Raw genomic sequence first — 12,264 nt, forward strand, 5'->3', positions numbered from 1 at the left:
TGGTAATAATTCTGGTGAGGTTATGTTTGTTAGAGGAAGGTCTCAACATAGATTTCAAAATCAAAAACCTTCAAACAACCATAACCAAGCATTCGTTAAAAATAGAGGTAAGAGTAAATCGAGATCCAAGTCGAGACCCAAGAATAGAAAATGCTATAATTGTGGTGAAACTGGTCATTACATTAAAGAGTGTTCTAGGCCTAAGCAAAACCAAAACCAAAACTTTAAAAATCAGCATGATGATCATGCAAATATGGCTTCTGGTAGTGAAAACATGGGTGATATTTTTATGGTGACTGAGGTATGTGATGTGTCTGTGGTGAATTCTGTGCATTCAAGTTCTTGGTGTGAGAATGAATGGCTAGTTGATTCTGCGTGCACTTTCCACTGGGTCCCTATTTAAAAATCTGTTTTCTAGTTATAAAGAAGTGAATCATGGGTCTGTTTCTATGGCAAATGAAAAATTGTGTCCAGTTGCTGGTCTTGGTGATGTATCACTGAAATTTGATTCTGGTTATGTTTTAACTTTGAAAGATGTGAGGCATGTTCCTGATTTATGTCATAATTTGATTTCATGTGTTGCATTGGAAGATGATGGTTTTCAGGGTAGGTGGGGGAAATGGGGTTATGAAAATTATGAAAGGGTCTTTAGTGGTTTTCAAAGCTGCCAAAAAGAGAAACTTGTATGTTTGTCATGCTGAATATGAGTCTTGTGTTCAAAATTCTGTGAACGTTGTCTTAAGTGACAAAACTGATTTGTGGCACAAAAGGTTAGGTCACATGAGTTCTAAAGGTCTTGAAATTTTGCACAAAGATGGTTATTTTGGTAGTGATAAATTGTCTTATATGCCATTTTGTGATTCTTGTGTTCTTGGTAAATAGTCCAGAGTTAAATTTCCAAATTCCCCTATTCCCAAACACTCTGTCACCTCTGAAATACTTGAGTATTTGTATGCTGATGTGTGGGGTCCTGCTAGTGTGCCAACGCATGGTGGAAACCAGTATTTTCTATCTGTTATTGATGATTTTTCAAGAAAAGTTTGGGTTTTCTTAATGAAAAACAAATCTGATGTAGTTTTAGAAGTTTAAAAACTGGAAAAACTTGATTGAAAATCAAACAGGTAAGAAAATTAAAATTCTAAGAACTGATAATGGTCTTGAATTTTGTAATCGATTGTTTGACAATTTGTGTGCTGAATCTGGTATTCAAAGACATAGGACAGTCCCTTATACGCCTCAGCAAAATGGTGTAGCTGAGCGTATGAATAGAACTTTACTTGAAAGGGTGAGGTGTATGGTTGCAAGTTCTGGTCTTTCAAAAAAGTTCTGGGGTGAAGCTATTTGTACTGCTGCTTATTTGATAAATAGGTCTCCTTCTGTGCCTTTGAATGGTAAGTGTCCAGAATCTGTGTGGTCTGGTACGCAAATTAATTTTTCAAACTTGAAAGTTTTTGGTTGTTCTGCTTTGTGCATCAGAAAAATGACAAACTTGAACCTAGGTCTGTGAAATGTGTTTTTCTTGGCTATTCTGATGGGGTTAAGGGTTATAGATTATGGGTAAGGGACCAACCTGGTTTTAAAGTGTTAATCAGTAGGGATGTTGTTTTCAATGAGTCTGAATTTCCCTGTTTATCTGTTCCTTTACCTACTCTTGAACCTGCCACTGCTCCAAACAAGGTGGAGCATTTACTTGCTCCAAGTCATGATTATGAAAATGTGCAGAATGCTCCTGATGTGAATGATTTACCTGAAAATCTGCCTGAAACTGTTTTTGATAATCAAGTTGATGCTGATGTGCATGAAGAAATTGCTGAAAATATTCCTGAAACTGATCTTAGTGATTTGAATGATTATCAATTGGCTAGGGATAGATCTAAAAGAAATATTAGGCAGCCACAACATTTTGATGATTTTCATATGAATTCTCATGCATTTAGTGTGTTTGAGTCAATTGATAATGTTGAACCAAAGTCAGATGAAGAAGCTTTAAAATCTGAAAACTCTGTGCAATGGTTAAATGCGATGAATGAAGAAATTAACTCGCTGCATGTTAACAACACTTGGATTCTTGTACCTAAACTTGAAAATTGTTCTGTTGTGAACTGTAAATGGTTATTTAAGGTCAAGAATGAATGTGAATCTGTTAGATTTAAAGCTAGGTTAGTGGCTAAGGGCTTTACTCAAAAGGAAGGGATAGATTATACTGAAATATTTGCTCCTGTCGTAAAGTTTACTACTGTGAGAATCATGCTTGCCCTTGTTGCTCAGTTTGATTGGGAGTTGAAACAATTAGATGTTAAAACTGCTTTTTTACATGGTGAACTTGATGAAAAATTTTTATGAGGAAACCTGATGGTTTTGTTGATTCTAAGTATTCTGATCATGTTTGTTTGCTAAAGAAATCTTTGTATGGATTGAAGCAATCTCCTAGGCAATGGAACAAAAAGTTTGATGAATGCATGCTCTCTATGGATTTTACTAGAAGTAATTATGATCATTGCTTGTATTTCAAACACAATGCTAAAGTTCCTGTTTTCTTGCTTATCTATGTGGATGATATGCTATTGATTAGTTCTTGTGTGAAAACTATTGATCATGTCAAAAATTGCTTGAGTGCTAAATTTGATATGAAATTCCTAGGAGATGCTAAACGTATTCTTGGCATGAACATTTATAGGGATAGAAAACGTTCAGTCATTTTGTTGAATCAGGATACATATGTTAAGAAAATTTTGAGTAAATTTTCCATGTCGAATGCAAAACCAGTCAACGTACCTTTAGCTGGTCATTTTGTTCTAAGTAAAGAGCAATCCCCTAAAACTGATTTTGATGTTAAAAACATGAAGAATGTGCCATATTCAAATGCTATAGGTTCTGTCATGTATTTATTGGTTAGTACGAGGCCTGATATTGCATATTCTGTGAGTTGTTTGAGTCGGTATATGTCTAATCCTGGTGTTTACCATTGGCTAGCTGTCAAATGGCTTTTGAGATATCTGAATGGTTCTGTAAAGAATGGTTTAAAATTTTCAAAATCTGATGTTGGTGTTAAATTGGTTGGATATGTGGATTCTAATTATGCAAATGATAGGGACAATATAAAATCAACAACTTCTTATGTGTTTACATTGTGTGGTGCATTGTATTAGCATGAAATCTCAATTACAACACATTGTTGCTCTTTCAACCACTGAATCTGAGTATGTTGCTGTCACTGAAGCTTTAAAAGAAGCTATTTGGTTGAAAGGTCTTATTTCTGAAATTATTTTTCTTGAAGGTGGAGTTGTAGTATTTTCTGATAGCCAGTCTGGTATACAACTGTGTAAGAATCCTGTTTTTCATGATAGAACTAAACATATTGATGTTAGATTCCACTACATTCGTGATCTTGTTGCAAAAGGCAGAGTCTATCTTGAAAAAATTCCTTCTCAATTCAATCCTGCTGATATGGGAACTAAGTGTTTGTCTGTTGAAAAATTCAGATCTTGTTTAAAAATTTTAAATTTTGATACTTCTGACTGATGTGTTCGGTTTCTGTTCTTTTTTGTAGCTTACTTGGTGTTTGCTATAAATTGATACTTGTACTAACTTTGTGTTTTCAGCAAGTGGGGCAATGATGATGACTGTAGGTGACTCTCCTGTCCAGTGAACCGGGGTTGGGCCGAAAGGTGGAGAAATGTTGGGTTTGGCCCAACTCTTACCCAAAGCCTAAAAACCCAAAGCCCATTCCCATAAGCCTTGGCCTACTAGGTTTTGTCTTACTCTTTAAATACCCATTTCGTTCCCCAGCAGCCGAGAAGAAAAGCGTGAGTTTTCTGAGAGGCAGTAGCTCTTCATTCTTCTTCGGCATCCAGTGTTCTTTGCTTTGTGCATGTGAGCTCTTCTCTTCTCTTCTTCCTCTCTATTTCTCAAGTGATATACCAGAGGGTGTGAGATTGGAAACTGTCCTCGGTTCCTTGTGCTATCTCGATCAGTGTCGTTGCCTACTATGTGTAGAGTAATCGGGGTTTTGATCAGGAAACCTTTGTGGTCTTCGCCTTGGTTTACTGTGTATTTGGAGAGGCCAAAATCAGTTCGTCTGAGCCCGTTTTATTCTAACATATCATATTATATTGGTTATTGTTGTGGCTAAAAAGTTGCAGGTTGTCCAGCCAAGATTAGAGGAAGATACGGCACCGACCGATGGGCTCATAACATATAGATATTGAACCAGACTAACTCATTATATCTTATTTATTTTAGATTTTAATTTCTTAAGATAAAGTTGTATATATATGTAGAGTTTGGTTAGGAAAGTTAATAAAACCAACAACTTCTGGAATGTACAAATACATGACAATGAATAGAACAGTTCTAGAGAAGGTGAGGTGCATGTTGTCAAGTGCGGGATTACCACCCGTCTTTTGGGCAGAGGCCGTCTCAACAGTAAGATCACCTTAAACAGCCCTTGAATTTAAAACTCCGCGAGAGATGTAGTGTGGACGTCCGGCGAATTTTTCGAACTTGAGAACTTTTGGATGCATAGTCTTTGCTCATTTCAGACAAGATAAGCTGCTGCCAAGAGCTAAGAGATGCATTTTTTTGGGATATCCAGATGAGGTTAAAGGATATAGGTTGTGGTGCATAGAACTAGGGAATAAAAATTCATTATTAGTCGAGATGTTTCATTGAATTAGAAAGAATTACCCTTCAAGAAGTCAGAAACAAAGTGCCATGCATATAGTGAAGAATCTAGTATATCACAAGAGATCGAAACACATCCGACGTAAAGCTGCACTTTATTCGAGAAGTCATAGCAAATGGAACTATTAAAGTCGAAAAAGTGACATCTGAAGACAATCCAGCAGATGTGTTAACCAAAAGCCTACAGGCTTTCAAGTTTAGAAACAATCTAAACTTTGTTAAAGTAGGGGAGCCTTAGCCCTAAGGCTCTGATGCAGCCAACAAGTTTAAACAAGAAACTAAAAAGGCACGAATCGAAACAAGGTGGAGATATTTTGGATATTGGTCCTATTCCTTGATATAAAAGGCACTTTGATTGAATACAGAAGCAACTTACTTTATTTGGATTAATTAGAGTTGTGTATATATGTAGAGTTGGTTAAGGGAAACTTCTGAAATGTATAAATACACGAGTCAAAAGAGTGTATTGTAATTGTATTCAATTCTATCCTAGTGGATTTTTCTTGAGGCCGTCGTGGATGTAGATTCTCTCGAATTGAATCACATAAATCTGGTGCATGATTTCCTTGTGGATGTAGATTCTCGAAGAATCGAACCACGTAAATCTGGTGCATGATTTCCATTTTACTATTTCTTTTCGCATACAAACTCTTATGTTCTTTATGCTTAATTTGTTAGAGTTTTTTCAACAAAATCATGTTTCTACGCAACTATGGACATGATAAACAATATGTGGGAGTGGATCGAGCGTTACATCCGGCTATCGAATAAATTGTAAGTTTTTTATTTTCTTCCAATTGAAGCATTCTAAGCACTCCAACTCTCTGTAGATAGTGTATTTTTGTTCTTATGAGGTGCGTGCTTAGAGACCTCAATCACTGTTATTTATAAGTATTTCTCATATTATCAATGAGTTTATCGGGAGCTCGAGAGTTAAAAGAAGATACACATGTGCGTCTCAATTTTCTAAAGTTGGGGCGTTGCATGTACCGTTTTTAAAAAATGTAGGGTATGGTCGTCGTCATTTCCTTCATGTGTTTTCTTCTTTTGATATGAGTCATTTTTCTTACATTCTCACACTTGGCTCAAATATCTCTTTTACCATGGAGAAAACAAAACACATGAATCATGGCGATATGTCCTCTAAAAACGTGTATTATCTTTCATATATTACAATGCATTATGTATCTCAAATCTGTATAACTTAATGAATAAACCTAATGTTTATTCGAGGTCCAACTTTATTGATATTTCTCGAATAAATGAATGTGTGCACAACAAATATGAGAAAATATCACATCAAAGTTTTATTAATTTGTTCTTACAACAAATTACATGAAAGAACCAAGTCTCATTATTTATGTATGATCCTTAAATTTCAATGGTGACATCCCTTTTGTCAAAGGATCTGCAATCATCAGTTCAATGATAATGTGCTCGATAATTAATTTCTTATCTTTAATACGTTCTCGTATGGCTAAATGCTGAATGTTGATGTACTTGCTTCGACTACTATTTTTGTTATTTTTAGCCATAAAAAAGCAGCTGAATTGTCATAATATATTCTTAATGGTTTAGATATAGAATCCATAATTCTAAGTCTTAAAATGAAATTCTTCAACCATACACCATGTGAGGTTGCCTCAAAACAAGCTACGAACTTAGCTTTCATAGTGGAAGTAGCAGTCAATGTCTGTTTTGCACTTCTCCAAGATACAGCTCCACCAGCTAGCATGAAAATATATCATGAAGTAGATTTTTATGAATCAATGCATCCAGCGTAGTCTGAATCAGAGTAGCCAATTACTTCAAAATTCTAAGTTCGTCTGAACGTAAGCATATAACATTTGGTCCCTTGAAGGTATCTCATTACTTTCTTTGCAGCTTTCTAGTGGTCTAAACCTAGATTATTCGGTATCTCTCAACGTCTCCTAACAACAAATTAAATATCATGTCTAGTGCAAACCTGAGAATACATCAAGTTTCCGACATCATAAGCATAAGGAATGATTTTCATTTGTTCCTGCTCTAAATCATTCTTTGGACATTGGCTTAAATTGAACTTATCTCCTTTCACAATAGGAGATATACTTGGTGAACAATTTTCATCTGATATCTCTATAAAACTTTGTTGATATAGGTTTCTTGAGACAGACCTAAAATACCTTTGATTCGGTCTCTATGTATCTCAATTCCAATGACATAAAATGAATCGTCCATATCCTTCATATCGAAGTTTTTGGAGAGAAATTTTTTCACTTCATATAACAAATCATTGTCATTGGTTGCAAGAAATATATCATCCACATATAAAATAAGGAAACAAACATTACTCACACTGACATTCTGGTATATATATTGATCCATGATGTTCTCTACGAATCCGATGAAGAGATAACATCATGAAATTTCAAGTACCAATGACGGGAAGAGCTTGTTTCAATCATATATAGGTTTCTTAAGCTTACATACCAAGTACTCACCATTACTAGAGAAGCATCATTCAGATTGTTTCATATATACCTCTTTCTCTAATTCTCCGTTGAAAAAAACCGTTTTAACATCCATTTGTTGTAAATCTAAGTCAAAATGTGCAACTAATGCTAGAATGATATGGAGAGAATCTTTCTTAGATACAGGAGAAAAAGCCTCCTTATAGTCGATTGCTTCCTGCTAAGTGAATCTATTAGCTATGAGTCTTTTTTTATATCTTTAAATGTTGTCTATTGAGTCTTTCTTTGTTTTGAAGACTCATTTACATCCAATGACTTTTACACCATCAGGCAACTGAACAAAATTCCGGACTCCATTAAATGCCATAGAATTCATATATTCTTTCATAGCTGTTAAACCATATTTTTGACTCATTACAACTCATGGCTTTGTAAAAACGTTTCAGGATAATTTTCGGCTCTGATGTTAAAGTCCGATTCTTGTAAATACGCAACATAATCACTAGATATAGTTGATCTTTTTATTCTAGTAGATCTCCTTAGGTTGTTTAGTTGATCAACAATTTTTTGTTGTTCTTTCATTAACAACTTGATCTACTGGATTTTCATTTCCGATTTGTGAAACTTCAGTAACCGGTTGCTTAACACACATTTGGTCTTGAGAGATATGAATAACGATCAGGTCTATCTTTTAAATAAGAGGATAGTGAATTATAATCTTTGCTGTAACATAGAGATTATAACATACGATCAAACTGAGGAGTACAATCTCTGAACAAGAACTTAGATTTTCTACAAGTTTCAATCACGTTTTGGCACACATCGTTCCCAACACACGCAATAATTTGTTCAAACAACTGCATCAATAAAAATCACAAAACATGTATAAAATGATGTTTAAAGACGTTTTAAAAAAAAAAAATCACAAAAGGTGATGTCATTTGGTTTGTAGGTGATGCACCCTACGTCGTATCAGACGATTTCTTCAAAGACTTCTATAAATACTACACATAGACAAGAGGTTTGGCTTCGGCCAGGCTCAATCATCATTTCACTCATCTACATTATTAAATAATGTAGATACATATGCTGAAGATATACAATAAGAGATGCTTTATAATTTACATCATAGGTTACATGCAGAAGATGGCAGATTTTTCTTCTGTTTTATGCTCACACATATTCTACAATTACTAAGTTCCCTTCCATCTAAGTTCATGCATACGACAAAAATACAGAAGACAGCATCGGCTTTTGAATGAAAATGACTGGAAGTGATAATGTCCGGTAGTTACACCGGCTACCTCAGGTAACAGCTAGCTTCATCCTTCTTCAGCATCCTACTAGCACGCTGATGTTCTTGTGGGCAAGATTCCACTAATTCTTATTTGATGGTAATGTAGCGATTTGTCCCATGCTTGGCCCAATTGTCTTTGAGATCAACCGGATTCGATATATTGTGGCCTTCGGCAGCAAGCCGGCTGAGCAGCTTCGTGAACGCACTGCCACTCATTTTTCGACCACCAACTCGAGCATGTCTCTTGTTAGGCACAGCTGGGAGAGGATACATCGACAAATTCGTGGTGCAGCATGAAGATTGCCAACCTCCATTACCCCACTTGTAGCACGGCCTTAAAACCCCAGTGCAAGAACAGACAGGAACCGGCATGGCGGATTCGTCAAAAGCAACCTGGTTCAATCCCAGACCCTGATCCTTCCAATCGGGCTTCGATGCAGCTAGCTGCCTGTTAAGGTCGTCACTGCCACAACCCACACCGAGCTGGCCATTCCATTCCTCAGGATTTGAAAAAATGGTTTTATTAAGGTCCTCACCTTCCGTTTTAACCTTTTTAAAAGATTTTGAAGTTTTCTTGGCCGGGGTAGCTGGTTTTGCCTCCTTAGGACGTTTTGTACGGCGGGTTTTTGCCGGCTCGAGAGCAACTGGTGACAATGGAATGGTGTCTGTTGTCACATGTGAATCCCTTGTATTGTATGGAGCTTGGTGGTGTATGAGTTGCTGAGGATGATGTACTTGTTGCTGAGGATGGTGCACATGTTTTATTCCTCGTGCAATTTGGCATCCTGGAGGGCATGGAGATAAGTTGCCATTGTTCATAGCATTTTCTCGATATTGGAGAGCGGCGATTGCATTGTCTCTCTCGATTATGGCGTTGTTCCGTTCTGCTATTGCTGAATCTCGCTGTAAAATAGCCATGTCTCTTTCTGTTAAGGCGACCTTCTTTTCGGAAAGGGCCAGGTTACGTTCTTGAATAGCGGCATCTCTTTCAGTAATCATCGCCATTATTTGTTTCATTGATGGCTGATGCTGCATCAACCACTGAAACCAAAACATATCACGAAACACCAATTGGAAGACGGCCTTTTTGACATCCAAAATCTCCATCATATGATCAAACCAGATGAAAAACTTAACGGAGATGCCATTAAATGTGACTTAGAACTAGCTACCTGACCCTGAGAAGGCTTGTTCCTCCCATTTTCACGATGCCCAATGTCATCCATCTGATATCCAAAGGGAAGCTTCAAATTCGTATAAGGGTTATCTAGCAACCTGTCACAGCATGTAACATGAAGGAAAGCAAAACTATACAATCAAAAGTAAGAACTCTAACCCAATTTTACATGGAATAATTTTCACAATGATTAGATCGACTTTTCAGATAGCATGGATATAGTTTTACCGACAAGCCAAAATAAGCAAGAGTGGTCATATTTGGATGAGTTGTTCAGCAAAGATGAGTACTATCATAAGATTTAATCCGGTAAAAGCAGTACACCATAAAATGCACCTCGATGATATTAAGGAACTATTATGGTCAATAACAGGAGGATAAATTATTATGCAGGAAGCTAATAGACCGAAGTAAGATTAATACTTTGTCAAAATAGAGTTACCACGTCCATGCTTACAGCGAAATTTTACAAAAAATACCATCTCAAGTACATAGAGGGAAAAAAAACAACAGTGTGCTTTGTTTAAGCGAATGACTAGAACCAGAGAAAGGACACATGGATGAAATTGACGGGTTTGCTTCATTGGACGAACGAGGAAAGTAAGCACTTGAGTAGATTTGAGCTGAAAAGTTTATTATTTCCCAGAATAAATGATAGAATTAGGCGCCCATATCCACAGTGGACACATCATCCAAGTAAACGTGAATCAATATGTTATAACAAGAGCTTACAAAACCAGTTTTTATAAAGCATTAACTATAATTATGTAGCAGCAATGGAACGATTTGCATCACATAATGTATACAAAGGAGAAACAGCTCTAAGTGGAGATATGAAGGAAAGTTCCTCGACTCAAAGCTATAAAGTCGGGACACCATGCAACAAAGTGATAAAATAAATCAAAGTTTAACTCTCATCCTCCAAAAAATTTCATATTTACGCCGAAAGAAGTTTTGGATCTACAATATAGATGTTAGATTTTGTATGTAATGTATTTCAAAGAACTTAAGACACCATATGACAGGAAATCATGTACAGTAAAGTTTCTACAAAATGCACAATTATTAAACATTTAACTGGTTAAAAAGCCATTAAATATACATGCAGCACAGATAAATCAACGTACAAGCGTCAATATTATGAAACCATCTGGCAGGAGGAGAAAGTTCACCACTGGCGAGTGATGCCCTTGTACCGAACATCAAGACAGTAATCCTCATTGAAAAAAGGTATTCCAGTACCAGGGTCTATACTAACCTCCAGAATTTAATGAATTATGATCGTCTATCAACTGCAGTGCTAGTATTTACACAATGGCCCGGGGACGTTTTCCCACACCCCCCCCAAAAAAAAAAATAAATAAATAAACGATTTTGTTTCACCTCTTCTATCTAGCCCCAAAAAACCCCCCCAAAAAAAAATAATAAATAAATAAACGTTTTTGTTTCACCTCTTGTATCTAGCCCCAAAAATAAATAAATAAATAAATAAACGTTTTTGTTTCACCTCTTCTATCTAGTTCATGGCTCCACCCCCAAAAAAATGTAATAAATAAATAAACTTTTCTGTTTCACCCCCTTCTATCTAGTTCATGGCTCCACCGATCAGTCGCCCCAACTAGATTCTTCCCTCAGCATATTAAAAGACCCTTTTATTTTACAGAAAATCCAACTGCATAAGTTCAACATGCACCATTCTTCTAATTTTACCTTATTTTTATCTCTTTAGTTTTTTTAGTAGATAAATTTTCAGTTCTCTCACATAAAACAGAACCGTTCGCGGGTAAATGTACACCAAGAAAATTTTCAAACCTGCAAATTGGAAATACCCAAATACCCAACCAAGAACGCAACTAGCTATTGTACATCAACCACAAAGTTAAAATCTTTCAGCATATATCAACCTTATCAAACGAATCCAGCATCAAATTCCGCTAAACATCGAAACAGAAATCCAAATTATCTCACTTCCACACAAGAAATCAACTTTATACGGCATGCATGACCTAAATTAAACAAACCAAATCCAGTAAATTTAATTCCGACCCGCATCACCAAATATCTACATTTCAACAAACGCAAACTCAAGGTCAACCACAAATCAACAATAGAAAAATCCCCATAAAAACAACTAAAAATAGAAACAAAAAGACCCAAAATCAAGTTCTTTAAGACGGCAATTACAACCCAAATGAACATATATAACCGATCAAGAAAACATTTCCGAAGAGATGGACAAGAAACGGAAAGCTCACTCGGTAAGAAGATCGGAGAGTGGATAAATCAGTGAGATAGAAGGGTCAAAACCCTAGATCAAAAAGGTTGCAAGAAAAGAAGTATCCGTGATGTAAGAATAGTCGTTGAAAGAGCACTTTGTACTGTAGCCACACAAGCACACGGTCTTTTTTCTATTACCTTTACAAATTATCCTTATTTATATTAATAAAATCTTAAAATTTTAATGCAAGTTATACGTAGTTCAGCGGATAAAATCATTGTTTTTTGGGTTAAGGTTATAAGTTTAATTCTTACTGAATTTAATTTGTTTATTCTTTTATTTTTCAATTTATTTTTTTAATTTATATATCAAAATTACAGTGCAGTTCTCACTATTTCTTATAATTATATTTTGATCATCATTTAAATATAAGTCA

General features: G+C 35.8%; 1 protein-coding gene across 4 annotated transcripts; it reads right to left on the bottom strand.

Moving 5' to 3' along the window:
- Window positions 1-8,158: 8,158 nt before the first annotated feature.
- Window positions 8,159-12,012, bottom strand: LOC142520121 (protein BASIC PENTACYSTEINE6). Of its 4 annotated transcripts, none has more exons than XM_075623102.1 (3): window positions 11,866-12,012; window positions 9,606-9,708; window positions 8,159-9,474 (listed from the first exon to the last, which is right to left on the bottom strand). In XM_075623102.1, exons 2-3 carry the CDS (start codon window positions 9,657-9,659, stop codon window positions 8,521-8,523), a joined length of 1,008 nt encoding a protein of 335 aa, XP_075479217.1. In that variant the 5' UTR covers window positions 9,660-9,708; window positions 11,866-12,012; the 3' UTR covers window positions 8,159-8,520. The 4 variants fall into 4 exon arrangements, with proteins under 4 accessions (XP_075479217.1, XP_075479219.1, XP_075479220.1 ...); XM_075623104.1 differs by having other exon boundaries at window positions 9,606-9,659; window positions 11,866-12,010; XM_075623105.1 differs by lacking the exon at window positions 11,866-12,012 and adding an exon at window positions 10,738-10,971 and having other exon boundaries at window positions 9,606-9,659.
- Between the last annotated feature and the right edge of the window lie 252 nt (window positions 12,013-12,264).

This window comes from Primulina tabacum, chromosome 12 (assembly GCF_025594145.1).
Source record: "Primulina tabacum isolate GXHZ01 chromosome 12, ASM2559414v2, whole genome shotgun sequence".
NCBI classification, from domain to species: domain Eukaryota; kingdom Viridiplantae; phylum Streptophyta; class Magnoliopsida; order Lamiales; family Gesneriaceae; genus Primulina; species Primulina tabacum.